This window comes from Xyrauchen texanus, chromosome 36, assembly GCF_025860055.1.
Source record: "Xyrauchen texanus isolate HMW12.3.18 chromosome 36, RBS_HiC_50CHRs, whole genome shotgun sequence".
NCBI classification, from domain to species: Eukaryota; Metazoa; Chordata; class Actinopteri; order Cypriniformes; family Catostomidae; genus Xyrauchen; species Xyrauchen texanus.
In genome coordinates this window covers 12,241,682-12,266,775 of record NC_068311.1, presented here as the reverse complement: position 1 = coordinate 12,266,775, position 25,094 = coordinate 12,241,682, and the positions used below count along the sequence as shown (strand labels likewise).

Genomic DNA, 25,094 nt, shown 5'->3' with positions numbered 1-25,094 from the left:
GGCTAAAGGGAGCCACTGCACCTCAAATTGACCCTGAGTTCACCCAAAAGCTACTTTCAGAGGCTTTATATGGAGTTAGGATGAAAATACGTTTATATAAAATAAGGTGCATTTCAAACTGTTCTGATACCAGTGCAGACAGATAGCACACTGGAGGTTAAGTCATTCACTAAATAGGGAGCAAGGGTGCATCCTATAGCTTTCCTATGCAGTCATTCACTCCTAAAATCTGACCAAAAGTTCAGTTTCAGGCTGCAGATGATGTTTGGACCACTCAACATGTTTGGCAGACATGGGACAATGATAATCAGTACATAGATTCAGAATTTTATAATTAAACAATTTATTTTAACATGGTTGGCAGTGATTGGATGATGCTAGACATTACTTTGAATCAGAATTATGTATTCATCTTTCTAGAAATATTAAGTCTCAAAAACATGAATAACCAACACTCGAATCAAAAAATCGAATGAAACGAATTTGACTTTCTATAGCTTGGTATTATTTCAAATTTAGTCCCGCTGTCCACATATGAGGACATACATTTTTAGGTAAAATATTTGCTATAGAATTGTATTTATTTATTTGCTTGTTTATAAGGTGCTACTTGTTACAAATCAACAATGAAATGGAAAATACTTACAGAAGTCTTGCGGTGGTCTCAGGAGGCTAAAGAGAAAATAAGGCTTTGACCTCATAGTTTTTTACTTGTTTTCGTTTTTTAACGACTTGATAGACTTCAGAAGACATGACAATGTTTCTGGTAAGGGAACTGTGACGAGGAGGAGGAGCGTGGCTGGCCATGATGGTGGACACCTTGCGAAGAATTGCCCCAATCATTTACATTTATGCATTTGGCAGATGCTTTTATCCAAAGCGACTTACAGTGCATTATTACAGGGACAATCCCCCCTGGACAACCTGGAGTTAAGTGCCTTGCTCAAGGGCACAATGATGGTGGCCATGGGGTTTGAACCAGTGACTTTCTGTGCAACAGCCCTGTGCTTTAGCCACTACGCCACCACCACTCCAATCAGTGGGATAGAGATAAGGAGGAGCCGGGGACACCAGTTTGAGTGAGAGAGAGACACACCCTGTGTTTGTGCGCCCGCACATTTTGTTGTGCTGAAAATCAGTTTTATGGTTATGTTATTAAAGTTTTTTTCATTGTTCACTCCGTTTTCCGCCTTCCTCCTTAGTAGGGAAGGCAGAGGTCTGCCACAGGAACATAGTGAGCAACAGTACTCCCTGGTTTTTATGGTGCGAAATAGGGAATTTTTAGGGAAAGAAGGTTGCAGTGCACTGGACCGATTTTGCAATTGAGACAGCCCTAGAAATGGCGACTCCCTGATCAGTGCCCTGGCTAATGAAGCAGGGAGCTGATTGAGATTCTGACACTGAGATGGCTGATGGCTAATTCTCAATTCTTTTGTCCTCTGGCACTCTTGTCTTTTTTGGAGGTTGTTAAAAAGGTACAGCATAGTTTCATTCAAGCATGTTGGTGTAGGGCTCAACAGGTATTAACCTGAGCACCACTGAAAATTGTTTTCCTGATCCTCTGCTTGAAACATGGCATTGGCACTGCCATGGCAACCTAGCCCGGAACATTCCCACTGTTAATCTGTGGTCTGAATTAATGGCTCAGTCTGATCACACATGTACCTGCAGAAACACAAGAGGTGGAGATTTTCTCCCCACAGCCTCTCTATAAGCTGATAATACTGGGCTGGTATGTCAGCTCTGTTTCTGCCTGCACAGTCATGCAGTAAAAAGAAAACCTATCCTTTGATAAAAGTAACTTTTAAAGGGATAGTTTGCCCAAAAATGTTAATTCAGTCATTATTTACCATTACTGATCCTCATGTTGTTCCAAACCTTTATGACTTTCTTTCATCCCTGGAAACATAAGGAGCCTAAATCACCATTCACTTTCATTGTTTTGGAAAAAGAGCATCATCAACATCTTTCAACTTTCTCCTTTCATATTCCACAGAAGAAAGATGGGTTTGGAACATCATGAGGGTGAGTACCAGAAAATAATGAAATAATTAGCATTTTTGGGCAAATCCCATTAGGCTGAAAGCGGAAAGCAAGGAGTTTGTTCTTTGTACATTTATGCAGTAGCACATCTGTTTGTCTAAATTTCTAGAATATAAGAAAATATTTTTATGCTGTGATGTAAACAAAAATACAGGAAATAGAATTTTGTACCACCAGGAAGTTGTCAGCTCTTTGAGCTCAGGTATTCTTCTAAAACTCTTTGTTTGTGTACCACCTGGGATGCCATGTTAATGTTTGGGTGAACTATACCTTTAAAACTGATGTGTGATTTTATTTTTTATATTTATGTTAAAATCATCTCTCATATCCTGAGTCAAGTCATTTGTAGGATGATTTCACCTAAAAGTATAACCCAGTGGCCCTTTACAAACATTCATCTGTGTGCTTCAGCACCCTTCCAGCATTGCATCAACCAATAGTGTGAGATTGGATTTGTTTGTCTGATTAATTAAGTCAGTTTTGGGCAGGACAATCTGTTTGTACTAATGGAGGACGGGGGAGTTTTCTGGAATGTGTCTGAAAACAGGGATTATTTTTCAAATTCCATTTGTGGACGTTGGTGGAACAGAAATTACAGGGAAGCCACTCTGTCAGCATGAACAAAGAAGATAATTTCAAGTGCATGTAAGACTCATGTTTTCCAACAGACTATTTAGATTACCCCTACACATTGGAAATATCACCCAAGTAATTAAATAAGCTCTGAAGTGCTGGTGGTAATTACAAGAGGCTAACCTTCTCCCATTGTTCTCTTGTGGACAATTATTTAATGATCTAAGAACAGGAGAAAGTGTTTACTTCATCCCTGCAGATAGATCTTTTTCTTCCATCAGACATCTATATTAGCAGAGCACAGGGATAGAGCTGCGCTCCCTTAATTGGGCCTGATCTAATTCCCAGCATGTGCCAAGCCAGCTGGCACAGGGATGCACACTGCATGTTCTTTTCCCTAAACACAGTTTCATAATTTCTTGGTTTAAGATGAGCATAAAAGAGCCTCCAGGCAACAGATGTCCATCCACTTTTTGGTGGCTTTACAATAAAAAAGGCAAGGTGTTTTATCTGAAGGTATGGAACACTAATTGGATACCTTTCCGTGCAGGTGTCCTGACACAAGGTGATGGTCATTTTCCGAAAGTCATAGAACACCATCCCTTTTAGGGCACGGTCCTTGGCATCATCCAGAAAGCATCCAACGTATGTGCCTGAGTAGAGAAATAATGATTGCATCAGAAATTCAGAATGTGGCCTTGTTCTTTGCAAACAGATGGGAAGATTCTGCAGCACAGCTTGGAATGAAGATATTTGAGAAAATAAACCAATTATCATAAACAACCAATTTGCCATTCAGAAAAGCACAGAACTCATTTAGTACTCAGTTTCACCTTTGTGTCTGATTTTTCTCTTTGGAGTTACTTTCTCCACTCTGGACACTTCCTTTTCAGACATAAGACTGTGGAACCAGCGTCGCCTCAAGTGTCGGATCTCCTGGTTTCGTGATATTAACCACTGTGGTCCAACATTGTCCTCGTATCCCATCCCCTTAACGCTACGAGGGCGAGGTCCCATAATGCCATATCCAGAACGGAAGGCAGGGGCCTCCATGGCCCTGGGAGGAGACTGCAAAGACGGCAATGGGAAATAACTGCTCGTCCCACGTTGTGACACAACCAACCCATGCCTCTGGAGAAGGAGGACACTTCCTGCCATAATATAGGCTACACCGAGGAACAAAAGGAACATCTGAGTCCGTCGCAAGAAGCGTTGAAGTCTGTAGAAGGGCTTTGCCATGTCACCCTCCTTGAAGGATAGCTCAAATAGCTGGTTCTCCGGTATCACGCTGCCATTGTTTCGACAAGAACAAAAATGGCAGAGACCTTTTCCAAGAGCTTCAGTCTCATGAAAGCTCTCCCACTGATTCCTTATTTACATTCTGGTTAAAAATTCCTTAGGCAAAATGTCCTGTTGTTTACCTATGAAAGGATTAGGTGACAACACGAAAGTGGAACTATATCCTTTGATGACACAAGTACTTGTGGCAGAATGTACTCTGAGCTCTTATGGCTCAAAGACTTCGGGGAACCTGGTGGAAAAATAGAAAGCAGTTAGACACAAGTCAAAGCACATCTTTCACCTTTTTGTTTATTCTCAGGGATAGACCAGAGTACTGGAGAGAAGAAATATGGACAGCGCGTATGGCAGTTTTTTGGTAGTATGTCTCAATTAAGAGGAGTAGAGGCCTTGCTGGCCGGAGAAGCACTTCCAGTTATTGCTCCAGTCTGTCTTTAAGAGTATACTACAGATGGGAAGAATGTAAAAGTGTTACACAGTAGTCTCCTAGTGGCTAAGGTTGACAGAGTAAATCATTCTTGAAATTATCATTCAAGATTCTCAGTAGAATGGGTGTCATTTACTAATAATTACGTACAAGTGTTCTTACTTATGTGCGAGTGTTCCCGCAGTTAGTAATTAGCATAACACACCCAAAGCATCCCCACATAAGAGTTTTCCGCACAACCTACCATCACTCTTTGCAAATGTATCTTTACTCTTTTTAAAGATGCCTGAGTAAATCCAAGTGTGCTATTCTCAAAACCAGTTGAAACACAATAAACACACTTAACACAAGGCTAGACATCTCACATATAAGATTTAAATGCACATATTTCTTTCCCTCTCTCTGAAATAAGTAACATTTATTGTTTGTAGTAACTTTCTTCATAGCCACATACCTCTTTGATATTTGCTACAAAAAACTGTTTTTGCTCAGGAAAAAAGAAACAGCTCATTGAACACATGTTGACCATTTGTGACATCTTAACCCAATAGCAGAGTTTTCCCATCACCCCATAGACTCTTATTGAGCACTTTATAAGGAACACCTGTACACCTATTATTCATGTGATTATCTAATCAGCCAATCATGTGGCAGCAGTGAAATGTATAAAATAATTCAGAGATAGGTCAGGAGCTTCAGTTAATGTTCACATCAACTATCAGAAAGTGGAAAAAATGTGATCTCAGTGATTTTAAGAGTGGCATGATTGTTGGTGCCAGACAGCCTGGTTTGAGTATTCCTGTAAGTGCTGATCTCCTGGGATTTTATTGCACAACAGTCTCTAGAGTTTGCTCTGAATGGTGCCAAAAAAAAAAAAAACATCCAGTGAGCAGCAGTTCTGCGAACAGAAATGCCTTGTTGATCAGAGGTCAATGGAGAATGGCCAGACTGGTTCGAGCTGACAGAAAGGCTACGGTAACTCAGATAGCAGCTCTGTACAATTGTAGTGAGCAGAATAGCATCTCAAAATGCACAACACGTTGAACGTTGAGGCGAATGGGCTACAACAGCAGAAGACCTTGTCTGGTACTTTATTAATACCATAGTGTTCCTAGTAAAGTGCTAAGTGAGTGTATATACAGTATACTATATATAAAATAAATAGATTAAAATAGTTTTATATCTATATTGTATATATCATTGTAATATTGTTGGAAGTTCTTTATTAAGAATGAAGGAGTCCGGAAGCAATGAAGCAGATCAGGCCAGTGTTTATTTTCTGCCCTCTCACTTAGTTCACGCAATCGCCCTTGGGGCTTCTTAACTCATGGTGCTCAAATGGATTTCTTAATGGTTCCACAACATAACATTTTATAAACAACTTCTCAATTACATAATATAAACTCTCTGTAAACATGCCAAGACCACACTCTTGTGTCACTCTCTTCCTCTCTCTGGCGTGTTTGGGCTGCTTTTGAGGTCTCCCCCCGCTATCACTGTAACAAGAACCAGCTGTTAGAAATTACGCCAGCCAGTTTGATGAACCACACCATTCCCTCTCTCCCGAAAACAGACACACGACCATGCTACCATCTGCACATCCCCTCACCACCCTACTCAGTCTGGGGGAACATCTGGCCTGCCAACTCCCCTCCCCATTTCTGGAGAGAAAGTCAGCCACATCCATCTACGCCCCTGGTCTGTGGATCATCTCCAATTTGAAAGGCTGAAATGCCAGGTACCAATGGGTGATCCACGCATTGGTATACTTCATGCGGTAGAGCCACTGGAGTGGGGAATTATCTGAACGGAGAATGAACATTGGGTACGCATCCAACTGCCCTGACTTTCCAATAGTCCGCACAGAATCAGCCTGTCCTGTCGCTCTTAGGTACTACAACCACTGGGCTGGCCCAATCGATGTGCAACACTTCTATTACTCTCATCAAGAGAGAGAGAGAGAGAGAAAGAGAGACTGGTTCACTGCTTCCCAGAAATGCAGTCATGTAATTCTTGGCCAGCTGGACAGCTTCCACTAGGGATGCCGGACGGTGGCACTGGACAAACTCGGCCATGCTACGGCGCAACTGGGAGATTAATTGCTCCAGAACCACCATATCTCTGATGTCCTGAGCACCGCAGATTCCCTTAGCCAGCAACCATTTCCGACTGGCGTCACGGAGCTGCCAGGCAAATACAAATGGCCGGCCGTGCCTTCCCCCCTGAATTGCCCTTCCTCTGAGAGTAGTGGCAGCAACTGGGTTGCCCACTGGTCTGACGGCCCCTTCCACTTCTCGGCCATCTTCTCGAAGAGGTCAATGTATGCCTTGGGATCGTCGGCGGGCCATATCTTCACCAAGGTGGGATGGCTGAAGCTGGCTCCATGGTCGAAGTAGAAACCCCCTTGTGCGCAATCAGGCTCCGAAATGCCTGCTGATCTTCTACTTGAGCCTGGAGCAGGAGTTGGAAACGCTGCTCCTGCTCCAGGCGCAGATCCACAAGTGCCTGGTGCTGGGTCTGTTGGAAGCCAGCAAGGGTCACTTCACCCAGGGGTGAGGATTCCATGACAACGTCACTCCGTCATACCTCCCGGGTTTCCGCACCAGTTTAATATTGTTGGGAGTTTGTTATCAAGAATGGAGTCAAGCAGCAACGAAGCAGTTCAAGCAAGTGTTTATTTTCTGCTCTCTCACACAGTTCATGCAATCACCCTTGGGGTTTCTTAACTCAAGGTGCTCAAACAGGTTTCTTAATGGTTCCACAACATAACATTTCTTTAATGACTTCTCAATAACATAAAATCAATAATATAAATTCTCTCTGTAAATACGCCAACACCGCACTCTGGTGCCACTCTCCTCCCCTCTCTGGTGTGTTTGGGCTGCTTTTGAGATCCCCCCTGCTATCACTGTAAAAAGTTCCCTATCACTCCCTCTTTCACGCAAACAGACATGACCACGCCCTCATCACCACAATCATTAATCTGCAGAACTTTTATTTTTCACTGTTTTGAAGATTCTTGAAACTTTCAGCCCATTATTTCAGCCCCAATGAGAATCCCTTTTGTGTGGCAAAAACTTTGAAAATCAAACTTTGTAACAAGCCTAACTGATCTCAGGGGTGGGCTGTCCCTGTTTTGCCAATCAAGCGAGTCAAGCTCGACAGAACCCACTGCGAGCCCTGCAATCCAGTCTTTTTCATCTAAAATATGTTTGCTGGAGCCACAGAGAAAGAAAACACAGACTGAGCCACACACTGATTTGGCAATAAAAGTATAATCAGCAGATCACATATGAATTGGTGTGTGAGACTTAGAATCGGAGCCCAAATCGGAGTTAAAACTGAAAATCCCCCTCAAAAAAGTAAGCTGTTTGCATTATTTAATTTTTTTTCACTGTATCATAATTTTAATGCTTCATACTTTGAGGTTAAAAATTACATTCTTATTCTTGTAACCCTCTCTAGTCTTGGAGAGAGAGCTGGGATCTTGGAAATATCTGGCCATCTTTGTTCAAAAGCTGCCTGAGAGCTAATTAAAAGCTTCCTGAAAACTAACAAAACTATGTTTTTTGTCAATGCTACCCCCTTACCCCTTCTTGTTTGGCCTTGTGCTGGCAATGGGCCCAGATTTGCATAAAGGTTTGATATGAATAGACGGGTGTTCTTGCCAACGCTAGGGAAAACCATCCCTATGAGGTGGCTGAGAATGTCAATCAGCCTGAGGGATCATTATTCTTCCAGCTATGAACAGTGAGTGACTGGCATCTAGTATCTTTTTTTTTGCCTTTTGTACACAGTTGCTTCTAACAAATCTATCCTTTAAAAGACAGAGACAGCATGCATAGTTATACTGTATATAAATAACACATACTATAAGTGCCATTCTGCACTTATTTTATCTTATGAAAGCTACCAGGCATTACCAAATCTCATTTTGTTAAATCTGTTTACGGAATTGTATTCTAGTGTGGTTTTGAGTAAGCAGTACAAATAGTGTAGTAAAAAATAAACCTTGTCATATCTTTCTGAATTTCCATGTTTTCCATGTTTGTATTTCATATGAATCCATTAGTCACAGAGTGCAACATGTTTTCATAAACAGTCCCATTTCTATGTAGACCTATACATAATTCATACTTTTTTAATAATAAATGCTAAAATGAAAAACTGCTTCGTATCCATGTATATGAATCCATATTTTGTATAAATATAAACATTTCAATACCCTAAGACATTTTTTAATAAACATACACATATTGAGAACATTACGTAAAACGTATGCAGTCTTTTTTCTGTAAGGAATGCATGTTAATTTACCACCTCCTTGTTATTTGCCCAGCATTACACTCATTCTATGCATTCTTAATGTAAAAGTTAATGCCGAATTATAATATAAATTATAATTATACATGTTCCTCTTCTTTTGTTTTCTTGTTCTTCTTTATATCAAATGACCATATATTCATGAACATTAGCCAGATTAAAAGCAAGCAACTACAACTAACTGGCTCTTTTCTGCAAAAGAGTATTTTTTATGTTGCTTTATAACAGGGGTGTCAAACATGTGACTCAATTTGAGGAAAAAAATACTACATAAAATTGTGCTAAAAAATATTCACATTAATTTATTAGAGCACTATAATTTATTCATAATCTTCTCTCTTAGCAGGTCAATTAAACAAAATGTATTATTTGTCATATTACAGTAAATGCACGATATATGCTAACTGAAATCTTACAGTGGTAGAAACTTTATTTAAATATACATGGTGTATACAGTATACGTGTCTGTGAGTGATCACTGTTACATAGCAACACAGTAGATATTTACCTCAAAAACTTGAGGTAAAAACTGCACTGAATAATTATTAGATATGACACATTAATAACGATTCAATGCGGTTGGAGTTCAACTGAGAAGCACACCTTTCATTTATACTATCCAGACATTTGTGTTCATTTTCAGTTTTGAATGACTTGTTAAAGTCATCCAGCCAAGTCATCCAGCCAAGAGACTGAGCAATATTTCCATTTCAATATTGTTGGTTGATTAACATATATATATTACTATTTATATAGGCAATACATGTGTAATATAAAGGCTTCTGGGTAGGGTGGCACCAGCGTGTGTAAGATCTCACTTAAGTTGGGATGTAAAGCTCACACTAAGGGCTTAGTAACTACTAGTTTGAACTTTTTTAGTTTTTAACTACAGTTGAAGTCGTTTACATACACTTAGGTCATTAAAACAATTTTTTTAACCACTCCACAGATTTCATATTGGAAAACTGTAGTTTTGGCAAGTTGTTTAGGACATCTACTTTGTGCATGACACAAGTAATTTTTCCAGCAATTGTTTACAGACAGATAGTTTCATTTGTCTATATTACAATTCCAGTGGGTCAGAGGTTTACATACACTAAGGAGTGGTGGTGGTGCAGTGGCTAAAGCACAGGGCTGTTAATCAGAAGGTCTCTGGTTCGAACCCCACAGCCACCACCATTGTGTCCTTGAGCAAGACACTTAACTCCAGGTTGCTCCAGGGGGATTGTCCCTGTAATAATTGCACTGTAAGTCGCTTTGGATAAAAGCATCTGCCAAATGCATAAATGTAAATGTAAGTTAAAGGTTCTATATGCAAGACTGACAACAAGCATTTTAAATGTGTACTGCAGTCCAAATTCAAAATATTGGAGAGTTGTCTGCCCCACCCCAGACTCAAAGCTCATGTGGGTTTCCATAACATTGACTTGCAAATTAGCCAACTCAGCATCCATTCTATAGTATTTCTGGGCTTTAAACTATCTCCATCTTCCAAAGGCATCTCCAATATTTATCCTTGTTTTACTACACCTCTGGTCATGGTGGTTTTTAGATGGATGGCGAGGCTTTTTAGGTTGGGTGAATCTGTTATCTCTGATCCAGTTTGTTTGCTGGCTTCCATGGCTGCGGCATGCAGTGTTGTTTTCCTGCAAACTTGTTCAAATCTGGCAACCCGGCGGTGTCAAAATACTACTGGTGAGTGGGTAGTCACGGGATCAAGCAGGCCAAAAGATAAACAGAAATTCCAGCCCGGAAGGGAAACTTAAAAGTAGAATATACTGGCTGTAGCATTGTTATTGGAGAAGCCTGTATTTCAACTTAGCATGTTTCCTAATTTTCTAATGACATATTATGGTCATTTAATGATGTTGTACGGTACAAATATTACATCTAGCACCTTTAACTGTAACTTTAAGCAGCTTGGAAAAGTCCAGAAAATGATGTGAAGGCTGTCTCCAAACAGACGATTTTCCACTAGATTGTGTATGCCATTGCTTTGGCATTGCAGGCCCAGGGTGTGCTGTGCCCCCCTGAGAGTACGAGCACACTCCACTAGGAGTGTGGCATCTTCCTGGGCCCTGGTGAACCGTGCCTCTCTAACAGACATATGTAGAGCAGCAGGCAATACACTCAATACATTTGCAAGATTTTACAATCTCCGGGTTGAGCCAGTTTCATCCTGTGTGTTAGCAGGTACAAACAGGTAAATATGCGGTCAGCTGGCTGGGTGTACCGCTTGCACACAGCGCCTTTCCCCTCCCTGAGGGGATAACGTGTGCTTTTTTATCCACTTGAGTTCCCGGGACCAGCGAACCCTGGATGTCACCCTGTGGCAGGCAAATTTGGCAGAGGAATTTGATGCCAAGCCCAATACTCGTGAAGAACGCCCTGTCAGGTCAGCCCCTGTACTTGGAATATGTGCTCCATATGTAGTGGCTCCCTGTACTTGGAATAGGTGCTCCATATGTAGTGGCTCCGTGTCGGTAATCCCATGTGAGGTGTTTTCCACAGTATGGTTTCCCTGATGGTAAACCTGTGTCTTCCCTTTGGCAGAGCTCTGTTCTGCCACCAGTCGCTGCGCAGGTAGAGCTCCTTCCTTCTAGGTAGGACCTACCGCATCGACTTCTTTCCATGTGTAATACTTCCCGGTGGGTAAGTCTATGTGATGTGCTCTCCACATGTTAACCTCCCTTAGGGCAGGATGTGGTCTCTGCGGTGTCCTTTCTCCATGGGCAAAAAGAACACCGTCCAAGCCGTGAATATATCTTGGTCCCAACTAAGTACATTTTCGTTTTCAAAGAGGAAAAAAGAGAAAAGGTCAAAACAGCTGATGTGACCTATTCCCATTGTAAGTACGTCTTGTTCACGCCCTTGGGATACGAGGGACTATGCAACTTATGTGGGGCATTGGAAGGTTTCGATGGGGCTGTGTGCACTTGATACTAGGCATGAGGTAGCCTGCCTGCATCTGCACAGCCGATCCACATAACGCAGTTCAACTGGATGTGGCATTTTGTATAGGGACCCCTAGTGTCACTACATCTACACAACGTTGATTGAGTGACAGATAGAGAATGTCTTGGTTACTGTTGTAACCTCTATTCCCTAATGGAGAAAAGGAGACGTTACATCCCTCCTGCCACAACAATGAACTACCCGCTTTCCCCATTAAAATATAATATGTAATAAAAGTAGATTTAATAAATAGTATATTTATTTATCCTATGTAAAACAATTATCTGTATCTAAAATTAATGATGGGCAATAAATAAATACTAATACAACAGGCTTTACAACCTCACTGTCAGGGGCGTGCACATTTCCCTTGATCGTTTTACATTAGCGTATGAATGACGCGCTCTGCTGGTGGGTGGGATCACATTAGAGATAATGAGTTGAGCCAGAAGAAAATGTACATCGCTTTGTTTCATACAGATTACATTGCAGGACAATATTTGTTTTAAATTTGAATTGTTTTATTTAAAAGTAGACATTTTAAGCTTTCTTTAGACATATTTCATGTCTGTGTCATAAGTATTTGCAGAGTTTCAGTTCATTTTTGGGACGTGTTTCAGAAATATGCTCGTGAACACAGAGACTGCTGAAATCTCACCCTTTTTATTTTCTTTATTTTACAAAAGCACAAGGTTTTGTTGTTATTGTGAGTGTACACGAATAAAAGTAGACCCTTTATAGTTCCTAATGATGTCTTACACTTATATGTATACCCAAAAATGAGTATTTTAAGTTGTTTTCCCTGTAATTACGAAAATATCCAGCAGGACGCGCAGGCGCGTCCGTCGACCCCAGAGGGTTAATACGATACAAAACAACGATTTAAAACCTAACAACTTTTAAAGTTCATGTAGTGTTCACAAAATAAATGTAGTGCCTTGATCAGTGAGGATTTCTTTTGGAATCCCTACTTGGGAGATTATTCTGAAGAGTGCCTCCAAAACACTACGTTCTGAGATGTTGTGCAGGGGCACTGATTCCGGATATCGCATTGCATAGCTGACCAGAACTAACACAAAGCGATGCCCACATGCGGTCTGTTCTAATGGCCCGAGGAGGTCCATGCCAGTTATTTAAAAGGGGACCTCAATTAGCGGTAGATGGCACTTTTGGGGTGGCCGGGGATTCACCAACTGGCATTCACGGCATGCCTCATACCACTTGCGAATGTCGCCATGAATGCCCAGCCCAAAAAAAATGGGCCATTATTAGGTTGAGTGTTTTTTTGTTACCTATATGGCAAGCCATTGGATTATGATGAGCTGTCTGAAAGAACGTTTCCCTACAGCTCTTCAGAACTAACAATTGGGTTGTATTTTCTTTTGTTTCAGTGTCCTGCATCACTCGATACAATCTATCTCTGATCATTGAAAAATATGGGTATGTGTGTGCGACATCAGGCCGGAGCTGTTTACATTCGATTACTCTCACTTGGTCAAACACGTGTTTGAGAGATTCGGCACGTGGTTGCTCTAGAGGGAAATCCCCCTCAGGGAACCTCCTGAGGACAGGAACTCTCTCTCTTGCGTCATCTTGATGCAGAGTAGATGTAGACGGCCCTCCAGCCGTGATATGTACCATAGCATCACATATCACACACCGAGACAACATTTTACAAGACCCATCCACACATATTTTCCTTAATTGATTCTTAAAATCAGGCCAATTAATTCCCAAAATCAGTGGATGGGCGGGAATAGGTGGGAATTAACCGCGGCCTCTACTCTATACTATTTTCCCCTGAATAGTATCTCAATGGTAACCACTGGATACATGTGAATATAGCTGGGAGATGAATTGCTACAGTGTCAGCAGGTGGACATTCTCCATGGTGCCGCAGGCTCCCTCAGCCAGCAACCATTTCTGGCAGGCATCCCGGAGCTGTTGTGCAAAAGCAAACGGGCGGCCGTGTTTCCTGAACTTCAGGGATCTGAAATACTGGCGGCTCTGTTCAGGACTATGGCCCACCCGTTACATGATGGCCTTCTTCAGATCTCAATAATCGAGGAGACTGTTGGAAGGAAGTTGTTAGGCCACTAGTTGTGCTTCCCCGGAGACGAGCTGTAACAGGCGGGCCACCAACTGGTCGGGTGGCCATTTCCACACCTCAGCAATCTTCTCAAAGAGATCGAGGTAAGCCTCCGGATCATCACCTGGCCCCATTTTGACAAGGGTCAGCGGTGGGGGTGGGGGTGGGGGGTCTCCGGAGTCACAGTGGTAGCCCCCACTCTGTTGATCATGATCCAGAATATCTGCCGGTCCTCAGCTTGAGCCTGGAGTAGGAGATGGAAAGCTGTTCCAGCTCCAGGAGTAACTCCATGAGGGCCTGACGTTGACTTTGCTAAATGCGAGGGACTTGATGACTTCGTCCTGCAGTGAAGATTCCATGACAATGTAACTTCTTCAACATTTTCCAGGGTTTCAGCACCACTGTAGCAGGTTCGCAATCTGGGCAAGGAAGGAGTCAAGAGGCAGCAAACTGTAAATGTGAGATAATGATAACCCAGGGGACAAGCCTTACCGCTAGCTCTCTCCCGCACACAGATACACGACCACGCCCCCATTACCACATTTTGTTTTGTAGATTGAGTAGCTGTGTTAAGAGATTTTTCTATACGTGTCTTGCCCAATAGTAGACTTATGTGATAGTCCTGGGACTATGGATCATACATGTACATTTTAATCAGACTAAATAAGTCTTAATCAGACAACCGGTGAACCTTTATTGTTGTTCCTTTCCTGTAGTGCCTGGAGTTTTTGGTTCCTTTATTACACTTATAGGACTAATACCTATTTTCCAACAGCAATTTCATGAAGACACTGAACTCTTTCCGCACTGAAACCCTGGATGGTTGGACTCTAGCTTCTGTTGGTGTCACAGTCCAATAAGATGGATTAAGCTGTGGAGTTTTCCTTCTGATGGTTAGCAACTGCTTGATGATTGCATGTCAATTCATAAAATGACAATGATGTTTGATTAACTATTCAATTGTAATATGTTTTGAAAACAATGTTTGGTTTTGCGATTCCATTAGGTAGCAATTTCACACTCAACTTAAAGTATACTTGAGATGTGTGCGCTAACAAGCTTTTAATTCTGTCTTTTTAGAAAGCAGAGACCTTGCTGCAGAATGTTAAGTGAAACTTAATCCTGCAGAAATACATTAATGAGCTCAGAAAATTCATTAAAAAGACTTTTACAGGGAGGAAATAAACTAAATAAATAAGATGCTTCTTTTTAAATGTGACTTGTGTCTACTTCTATAAACATTTAGTTTAAATGCATTGTAATGTTGTTTTATACATTTAATATAAAATAACGCTAAACTATTATGTAAAATAATTTTCTAAAAATGTTCTCATCCGCTCCACCATTGACACTGCTATACATTTCACCGCAGTATAAATGACAGCGCATTACTTATTTGCACACTCAGTGCAACTACCATCCTGCATATATTTCACTGACTAGCATTTTACTTATTTTACACTTTTTGTAAATACCATATAACCTGTTTTTTAAATGTGTAAAAAAGCATATATCACAATCTGCTGTAGGTGTAAATAGCATCTGCCCAAATAGAAACTTAGTGAAAATGCTATTTGCACTTAATGTGAAGATGCAAACATAACTTTTAGCACTTAATATAAATAGCCTCTACCTACTATTTACACTAAGTGTAAAGAAGATTCTCTTTATTTGCATCTACCACTATTTGCACTCAGTGCAAATAGCATATATTGTGCAAATAACATCTTAGTGTAAATAGACACTGCCTTTAATAATTCACTCCAAATGACTCATCAACTCAGGTATGGGTTTATATATACTGTATATTATAACACATGAAGATGCCGATTGGTCCAATTTTTCCCTCTACCTAAAATGAGTTTGAAACCCCTGCTTTATAAGATGTTATGTTGAGGTTTGTGATGGGTTCATTTATTATAAAGTAAGCTATATTGCTGATAGCTGATGCTCAGCAGTTTTTTATTCTCTATAAAATTACAATACTTGTTCACTGATATAAGCTCCAACAGGGGTAACATTTCACTGCTTTGAAAACTGCACACAAATAATTTTCACTTTAGATCTATTCAGTTGAAAATCATTTCTGAAAACTGAACCTGAAATGAAGTTTGATACCACTGTATGTTTAGGAGAAATGGGTTTCTGATTCGTAAACCACAGTGTTTGGTAATCCTGAACTTCGTGTAAACATATTCAATTTAAATAATGTTACTCACTGTAATTAAATGAGCCAAAGGGAGGTGGCTGTATTAATTACAGGATGGTCCTCCTAACACAAAGTTTGTTTATGAATGTTATAGCAGTCTTATCTTTCTGCTCTATTGCATGTCTGCTAGTTAAATATATTTAATTTCACACAGAAACAAATGGATTTGTGAATACTAATGCTGGGCCAAGAGCATTTCCATTTTCTGATGGAATTCTAGTTCTACATTAGAATTATAATATTACATTACACTTCTGAGTATACTGTATTACAGAGGGCACTAAAGGTGATGTTTGTCATTTGTTTTATGTTAAAATACTTTCTACTTTTCTATCCTAGCTTAATTTTGGTAGAAAACTATAAGTTATAAGCATGTTTTATCATACTTTATTTGATGTAATATTAATATGTTTATTTTGCTGTTGCTCTAGTGACGCATGCCACACAATTCTGAATTGTAATATCATGCAGCTGAGTCTTTATGGGTATCAATGGACAGCAGCGAGTGGACACTGTATGTCCAGACTGCTCATTTGTCTTCATCTGCTTTTCCAGCATGATATCATCTCACTTACACCAGGGCAATGACACTTCCATCTAAGAGGCTGATGGGACTGACCCTGGAACTCGGGTGCTGGAAAGCACTCTTTTCTCTAATCTAAGTGTCTAGCCACCAACTATAACCATTTGGCTGTTTTGTGCAGGTCTTTTGTGCAACTGAATACAGCATTTCTTATTTTTGAGAGCAGTAAAAAGTATGTCTAAGTGAAGAAGATTTTTGTTTACCATCATAATCTTGCCTCTAAAGATATTCACAGTAGAACAGCAGATTTATGAAATATGGCTCGCTGTTATCCTGGCCTGCAGTGACCCCAATCTCTCCTCTTTTGCTCTAATATATTTCAAGGCCAAGTTCAAGAAAATAGAAAAACAAAACATTTTAGATTTTTTTATTAATTTGTCAGAAACTGAAATGAATTTCCACCACATTTCTTGCCAATTAAAATAAACAGTCATGAATAGTACCCAAAGGGGCTGATTCACAAACCAGTTGTGTCACTTTTGCCTACAGTATTTCAGCACAATCAAAATTTTCATTTGCAATCCAGTTTAAACAGGTGCTAAATGCCAACATATTTTAATGACAACTCATTATAATTTATATGAGATGGCAACAATGTAAGATATCATATGACTTGGCTCATACAAAAAGCTTTTTACAAAAAGCACTTTTATTCCTATAGAGACCAACCAATGAACAAACAGAATTTCAAATTTATATATTATACAGACATTACAATGTCAAATTCTAAACTTTATTTTAAGTGTCAGTGAACAAATTTGGTTACTTATTCCATCCTTAATAATGCAATACAAATGACCGATGTATGTCAATAACATGTAAATAGCTTACTTCATCTCGTTCCAAACCCTGTTTACTTTCTTCCATGGTACACAAAAAATATTTTCCAATTAACGCTTTCTCACATGCAATCAAACCGCAATGATTACACTAAGCTGGACTCGGAGGCATTGGATCAAACTGGTGCAATCGAGCTGCTGTTTATCAGCAAAGAGGGACTGAAGAGGTTGTCATTAGAGCTGCACAATTTGGACAAAAATACATATTGCAATTATTTTGAAATAAATTGCTATTGCGATTTGAACTGTGATTATGATAGACAAAAAAAAAGTAAGGTTTTTCACATGTTCAACTATGATTCAAAAATATGGTGGCGCACGCAGCCGGCAAGTGCGTCCACGATCGCATATTATCTATCATAATCAATCATTATAAACATCTATTTCAGTGCATCTGCTGTGAAGTGTATGGTAATATTTGTTTTAATTACAAAGCGCATAAAAGAACTCCGTCAGTACAGGAGAAACTCATGTGCCAAAAGGTTAAAATCATGGAAAGGTTTAGGATTCAGTTGCCTTAAGCTTGCTCAGTGGGGGTCTAAATATAAATATAATTGTAATTATTTCTATTATTTATTTTAAAGTCACAATTTGCAATCATGTTTTTTTTATTATTATTATTAAACTGCACTATTATGACTCGAACACATTACTATATAACAGCTTTTTTCCGTTAAAGCATAATTTTCTGTAAAGCTGCTTTGAAATGTGTGTTGTGAAAAGTGCTATACAAATAAAAATGTGTGTATATTGTATTGACTTTGGAAAATGCTTCAGACTTTATGGTTAGGTTTAAGTTTGGGTTAGGAGTTAAACTTTGGAAAACACATAATAACATTGTTGGTTGGTTTGTTTATTTTCCTCTATGGGAGTAAAAGTTGTACATTCTTGTATGAACCAACTTGTATGATTTCTTATGATTTTGTCCTCTCATGCTTATTACGACTTGTCATGAGACCGGGTTGTTAATTTTTTTCAGCGCAAAATATGCTTCCCGCTAGGGTTGCACAATTAATCGAAATAAATCGAAACCGTGATATGAACTTGTGCGATTATTAAATTGCAACGGGCTGCGATTTAATTAAATAAATAAATAGTCTGCTCCCTTCAAAGTTTATTTGCACTGCTCTGTCAAGTCTATATTAAGTTAGAGCATTATTACAGTGTTTTCAGAGCGGTTCTGTACTCCACAACTCCCTCTCATAGAGTAACAGAAGTGCTCGGAGTTTGGTTACGTTTGCTTACTTGTGCTAAACGCTTTATTTACACTAAACTCCAGCACGTCGCGCATCCTGTGTGAAGTGTTTTTTATTTTATATTTTCAATACAAATATTTAGTTACTATAATATAATGCATTGCTAAATTAAATATAATAAAATAATGAATAAAAATAATTAAATGAAATGGTGAAAACTAACCAAAATTTTCACTTTAAGTTTAATTACACCAATGGGTTATCAGTTCAACTTCAGTTTGACATTAAGCCTCATTCTTTAGGACTATCTTATATACAGTAAAGAATAGTTTGTATAAGCCTACTAGTTTTTAAGGCCTAGAACAAAGAGTAACATTTATATTTTAAAATTATATTTTGTGTATATTGAATTATTGATTGACAGCGAAAACTAGGCAACAACTATGGTTTTACCAACAGGGAAATTTAGTAAACAGTGACATTGAGCAGAAAGCTAGTTTTGACAGAGCTGATGATAAAAGTAAATCGGAGATCAGTATCAGATGTTAAAATCCTGATTGGAACATCCTTAATATTCAAGTTGACTGTGATAAAAAACTGATGACGATGATTAGTGGGCTAAAACCCAATCACAAAATGGACAAAAACAATTACACGGTGGATGGTAACATTTGGACATGAAGAAGACTTTGTTTCACCATTTATATATTTATTTGTTTGTGGATGAACTGAAAAAGGTCTCAGTTTGGTTCTTTTTAAGAGGGTTCAAGTGTGAAAACCCAAGTAGCCTTTTTGCAGTTGAACATGCGGAAAACATCACCATCATAATCGCAGTTCAAATCGCAATCGCAATATTTTTCAAAATAATCGCAATATGACTTTGTCCAAATCGTGCAGCCCTACTTCCTGCTTTTGTAAATCAAGCTTGTTAAAGATTCCATTTTACTCACAAAACTATACCCTTTATTCCTTGGGTGGCTATTACCACCCAAGGAAAACAGATGGTAATTTTATTTAAAAGGAGAAATTTTATTAAAGACATGTTTGTGTACATTTTCTATTGACAATGACAGCAGTAATTCATCAAATTACATTCAAATAAAGGAGATGAGCATAGTAACCCGGCATATATCCAGATGCACAGTGTAGTTGAGTGCACTTTTGGCATTACAAATTTCAGGTTGATTCAGGTGTTCAGATATCAGTGATGGAGTAATTGTAACGTACTGTAGCTGGCAATGGCAATGATGATGAAACGAAGAACCCAAGTGCAATTAATTAATAAACGTAACTATAACCATAAAAACAACATTCTACAAACTTGAAACATGACTTTCGCTAGGTTCAAACTTGACATGAACTACAAATAACAGTGGTAGTTTTAGCAGTAAACATGAGGGCTTAAATACATGACATGGGTAACAAGACAACCAATGAACAAACAGAACTATAAATAAGATAACAAGACTATTGAACTAAACCAATGACAAACTAGAACTGATAACAACCTAACAAGACAATGAAACATGAACCAATAACAAGACAAGTCTAAAAAACAAAGGAACCAATGAGAACAAAACACATGAAACATGGCGGGAACAGGATAATCACATGACTAGACTAAGAAGTGAACAAATTTCAAAATAAAAGACATGAAATCAAAACATCTAAACATGACAGTAATGCTGTACAGTCCCACTAAAGTATGCCATTTAGACACAGTCTGCAGCATCCTCCAAAACCTTGAACTCAGATACAGCGTGCCATAAATGTCCATAATTCCTTTAGTGAATCGGGTGACAAAACAATGCAGACAGCATGTGCAAATAAACCACGATTTCAGTGTGTGCAATTTATTCTTAGCGAATTACCCCGATCTTGATAATTTAAGACATTCATTTTTGCCTCGCTCTAGATTTATTTAGCAGTTAAATTTAAAGATTAGTTTATAGGGATGTGTGCTTCATATATTCTGTCATATGTTTTGGGTAATAATCTTGCTGAGTATCACAGACTGCAGACCCTAGGGTTGAATAATCTAATCAAAGAGATTTAAGGAGTTGTTTCCTGCAGTTCACTGATTGGCAGTCTGCCAGTGAATTCATAATAGTGGATGGAATCCTCCCAAGAGAGGTCATAACAGATTAACACATTGGAATGACTCCTTTTGGAATGACTTTTGATGAAACAAGAAAATAAATAAACAGCTAACATACAAGCAGCATGTTCAGCATAGTGAGTGAAAAAAGAACAAACAACCAAGTCTGCCAATATTTAGACAAAGATGTATCTGATTTAAAACACAAGGCTTCAATTATTTAAGAATCATGCTTAATGCTTAATCCAAAACCTCTGAAGTAAGAGGAACCTCTAGCTGTGAGCTGAACTGCAGGTGATTGCCAATCACTTTATTTACAGCCTACTCATACTATTGATTGCCCACTGCACGAATTGATTTCACTGCTATTTCGAAAACCCTTAATATAAATTGAAATGTTTATTTGTTCCTAATTCAGGAAGATTTCGCTTTTGATCCAACTGAGCTTTTGGTTAGAACATAAAGACTGTTGTAAGGCTGACAGAAGTTGCTATTTGTGTATTCGCTAGTAACTGTAGTCTTTATTCTGATACATTTCATGTATCTTCAATTTGGCTAGGTGCCGGCCAGTATTTACTAGACACTTACAGCAGCAATAGTGGAAAGGAGATAAATTAGACTATGCATTAAAATTTTGTTAGGAATAGTCTGTCTTTCATTATTTATGCTTTGTGTTGCTTGAGGCACATTTACATTTGCAGATTTACTGCCTAGCCATAAACAAGGCACTATAACAAAAATTCGCTCAATAAATGCCGGCTGAAAAAGTGGCGAATGCTGGCCCCTGGGCACCATTTTATTGACCACTAAACCACGACGGATGTGCACGCAAAACGGTGTAGCTGGGCTACTGACACTGGAGCGCTTTAACACCCACAGACAAATAAGTGTGATTATTCTGTGGTCCCTTCTGGGAGATTAAAGCGAGTCCTGACAAACCACAGCACACACAAACATATACAGTAGCCCTCAGTGGAACAACCTGACATGACTGCAGCTTTATTTCCCCACAATTTGCAGAAAAACTCATCTGCAATAGTGACATGTTCCAAGAAATGTAGCTCTTTATTTCTAGAGTGTAATGCTTTCTCTTTTTTCCAGCTGCTGCAGTAAGTAAATGTAGAGGTTTTCATCATAAATATAATATAAATTATTTTGTGCAGACTATGTTTTTTCGATGTAACAAGCTACATTATCACAATTATTTCTAAGTTCCTTAACCAAGAGTAGAGTTAAAGTGATAGTTCACACAAAATTAAATATTATGCCATTATTTACTCATCCTCATGTTGTGAATCACCAAAAACATGTATGACTTTCAATCTTCAGTGTTCCACAAAAGGAGATGTTAGGCTGAATGTTAAGGAATAACAGCCTCAGTCACCATTCACTTTCATTGCATCTTTTTGTGGTTTGCCCCCTAGGTGGTAAATGTATGATGCTGAAAGTTCAACCATGACAAAATTATCTTGATTAACCCTGTGAGACATGTAGGCTGAAGACTGGCTCATAAACATTCAGTCTGGACATATTCCTTTTATATGGCTGTAAAGAAGCGAGGATATAATTATGAAAGATGAGAGAGGGAAGCGCTAATGAAATCTATGGCATCTGGCCACACTCAAAAGACACATGTGAGTGAACAACATAAGATATGCTGAGATAATTCAGTTTTTTTTTTTTTTTCACCTCTTGTGGACAAATTATACCACTGAGCATGTCATATTAATGCACTTCAGATGGGACCATGTATTGCAGTATAACAGTCCTATCCTGCAACAGTACAAGCTTAATCAATGGTCAAAAGGGAAATGATTGTATATTTAGCTCTAAATCAATATAGCATTATATTTCTTCTTCATATCATCATAATACTTCTCAATAATTATATGATTCACTTCTGATTGAGCTTTTATACCTCCTCAAGTCTTAGCATTGATTTTAAAGAGTTGACTGAATTTAGAAAAATTAAGCATTCTTTGAGCAAAAAATAAAACATTCTGGAAAATCTAAAAGGCAGAAAACAAAGATCAGTCACTTGCACACCAGTTTATCAACACTTAATTTTGACAAAACTCCCCATGCATTATGAACAGATCGATTGGTGCATAAAAGTGACGTTTCTTATAATCCACGTAAACTTTCCAGCGCATTTAGCATGTATAAAGCTAAATAAAACAACTAAAATTACTAAATAAAATAGCATAGAAAAATAACTAAATAAAATACGTTACATTAATAACAATTGTATTTCTTTTTTTTTTTTTTTTTTTTTTGTGGAAAAAATATATTCAATTGTCTTACCTTCAGCTAAAACCATTTAGATGCGAAGAATAACCAAATTAAAGCATGTTAAATCAGCGGTGCGAATGTATTGCAGAGCTTTAGATCTCCTCAGGTTTTAAGACATTCTTCACAAAAACGAGCAGTCGCAACAAGCATCTCTTTCATCTCTGAGGCGAGCCGTGTCTCGCGCTCTCACTCTGTTTTGCTATTTCGCTCCACTTGATGTGCGTCACTAATCCTCTGGCGTTTTCTTATTTCACATAGCTGTGAAACCACTATAACAGCGATAATCCTTATCTAAATCCACGCCGTGTCCCCTTTGCTTTGCAGTCCCGCGTCTCTCTCTCTCTCTCTCTCTCTCTCTCTCTCTCTCTCTCTCTCTCTCTCTCTTTACGCACGTAAGAGCCCAGCTGTTATTAAATCAGACAGCGCTGCCAATGTGCGCATGCACCGAATGGAAAAGGGACCTAACGCACCAGTAGGAGAGAGCTGGGACCAGAGCATCAGCACTACTTTTAAGGATTAAGCTACAGAATGGTTCAAAAGTCTAAAAACACATTTTAAATCTGCCATTTATAATTTAATTCTTGAAATTAAAGGTTTCAAAAAATTCAGCCTGTTGACGATATTCAATGTATATCTCGAAAAACCTATAGAAAACCTTTTTACCTGTTTCATCACATTTAAAGTCAACAAATATCAAAAAGAGTATTTTTTTTCTAACCCTAACCTTTTCTTTTCCTTTCTTTTCAATTTTTGTTGACAGAAATTAGATTTTTAGGCCACAGTGTAGTCCATATGAGATTAAGTTTAGGTTGAATACACAATTCATGATCATGCAAACAACTGTTAAAAGCACAATAGTCCCTCTCATATTTTCTGGGAATGTAAGTCAAATATGCTTCTGAAGAAATACCAACATATTTCTCAGCTCTGAAAAGTATTGCTGCCTGTGTAGGCTCTGAAACTCACACCAATGCACACACACACACTTAGAACCACACAGACATGAATTAATTAATAAATGAATGAATAAATATACAGTGGTGAAGAGAATCAAGAATGGAAATAAATCTGATGTTGTAAATTAATTATTATGAAAATCACTGATGTGTTTGTGTAACTCACACGCCAATGCACATATGCACAAAAGCACACTATCACATACATAAACACATAATAAATAATTGAATAAACCACTAAACAGTGGCAAAGTAAGCAGAAGAAAGAGAAAAAAAACCTGTAGATGTAACTTTATGACCATATTTAGATGCAAGGCACAAACCCATTTACACAAGCAGCAGCACAGGGGCCGAAAACTCTCTTGGTAACATTTAGACAGAAAAAGAGATCAGATGACTATCCAGATGACTAGCAATTTATCATGGCAGTCTCTTTCAGGGCCCCCAGCAAACATACAGTGCAATTTGATGTCTTAATTTAAAATTAAAAATAGAGAAAATGAGATTGAAAGTGTTGCATTGATTGGGTTTAAGAAGATAAATTGTATGCAAATTGATTATGATGTTGATGAATGCAGTCTAATGCACAGAAGGAGGAAAAGGTTGCCAAATCACTGTGTGTAGGAAGATACATGGTCTTTTCATAACACCAAATAGCACTATATGTAAAGTGTGTTGTGGGCACTTGATTGCTAAATAGGTTTGATAGGTGAACATTTTGTGGGCAAATTCCAAAGGCCATTTTTGCACTCTCGAAGTGCACTGTGGGAAGGGGGTGCTATTTGTAGGGTCATTCCAAATTAAAGTGAACAACTGAATTCATTCACAAAGGGGCTTCAAGAAAGGGACTTAAAGAAAGTGGTACAGATGATAATCATGTGATCCTTGGTGGTGAGTCCTGTGATTCATTTTTAAACTGAGGTAATTAATTTAAGATCTCGCGGTCAGCAGCCGTTCCTCTGCTTCCAGGCGGCCGTTCCTCCACTTCCAGGTGGCCGGGCTTCTCCGTCCCCCGGCAGATGGCCGTGGCTCTTTTGGGGTGGATGGTAGCGGTGAGAACTCCACTATGGCATATCCCTCCTCCCCGGGTTTTGGCACAGTGTAAACGGATTAAGGGAAAGGAGGAGGCGAGAACCGGCTTGACGATATAATCAAAATTTGTAATAAAGAACTTAAACGCAAAGACATAAACACACAGATATGATGGACAGC

At 38.8% G+C, this 25,094-nt stretch overlaps 1 protein-coding gene across 1 annotated transcript in view; it reads right to left on the bottom strand.

The window, feature by feature from the left end:
* The window catches only part of LOC127629543 (WSC domain-containing protein 1-like), a 56,350-nt gene extending 33,124 nt beyond the window's left edge, over positions 1–23,226 (bottom strand). Inside the window, exons 1-3 of the mRNA XM_052106631.1 lie at positions 22,939–23,226; positions 3,450–4,147; positions 3,155–3,269 (exon numbers count right to left, since the gene is read on the bottom strand). Of these exons, the coding sequence (XP_051962591.1) occupies positions 3,155–3,269; positions 3,450–3,855 (521 nt within the window). The 5' untranslated portion in view covers positions 3,856–4,147; positions 22,939–23,226. The remainder of the gene's footprint in view (positions 1–3,154; positions 3,270–3,449; positions 4,148–22,938) is intronic.
* Positions 23,227–25,094: the final 1,868 nt, after the last annotated feature.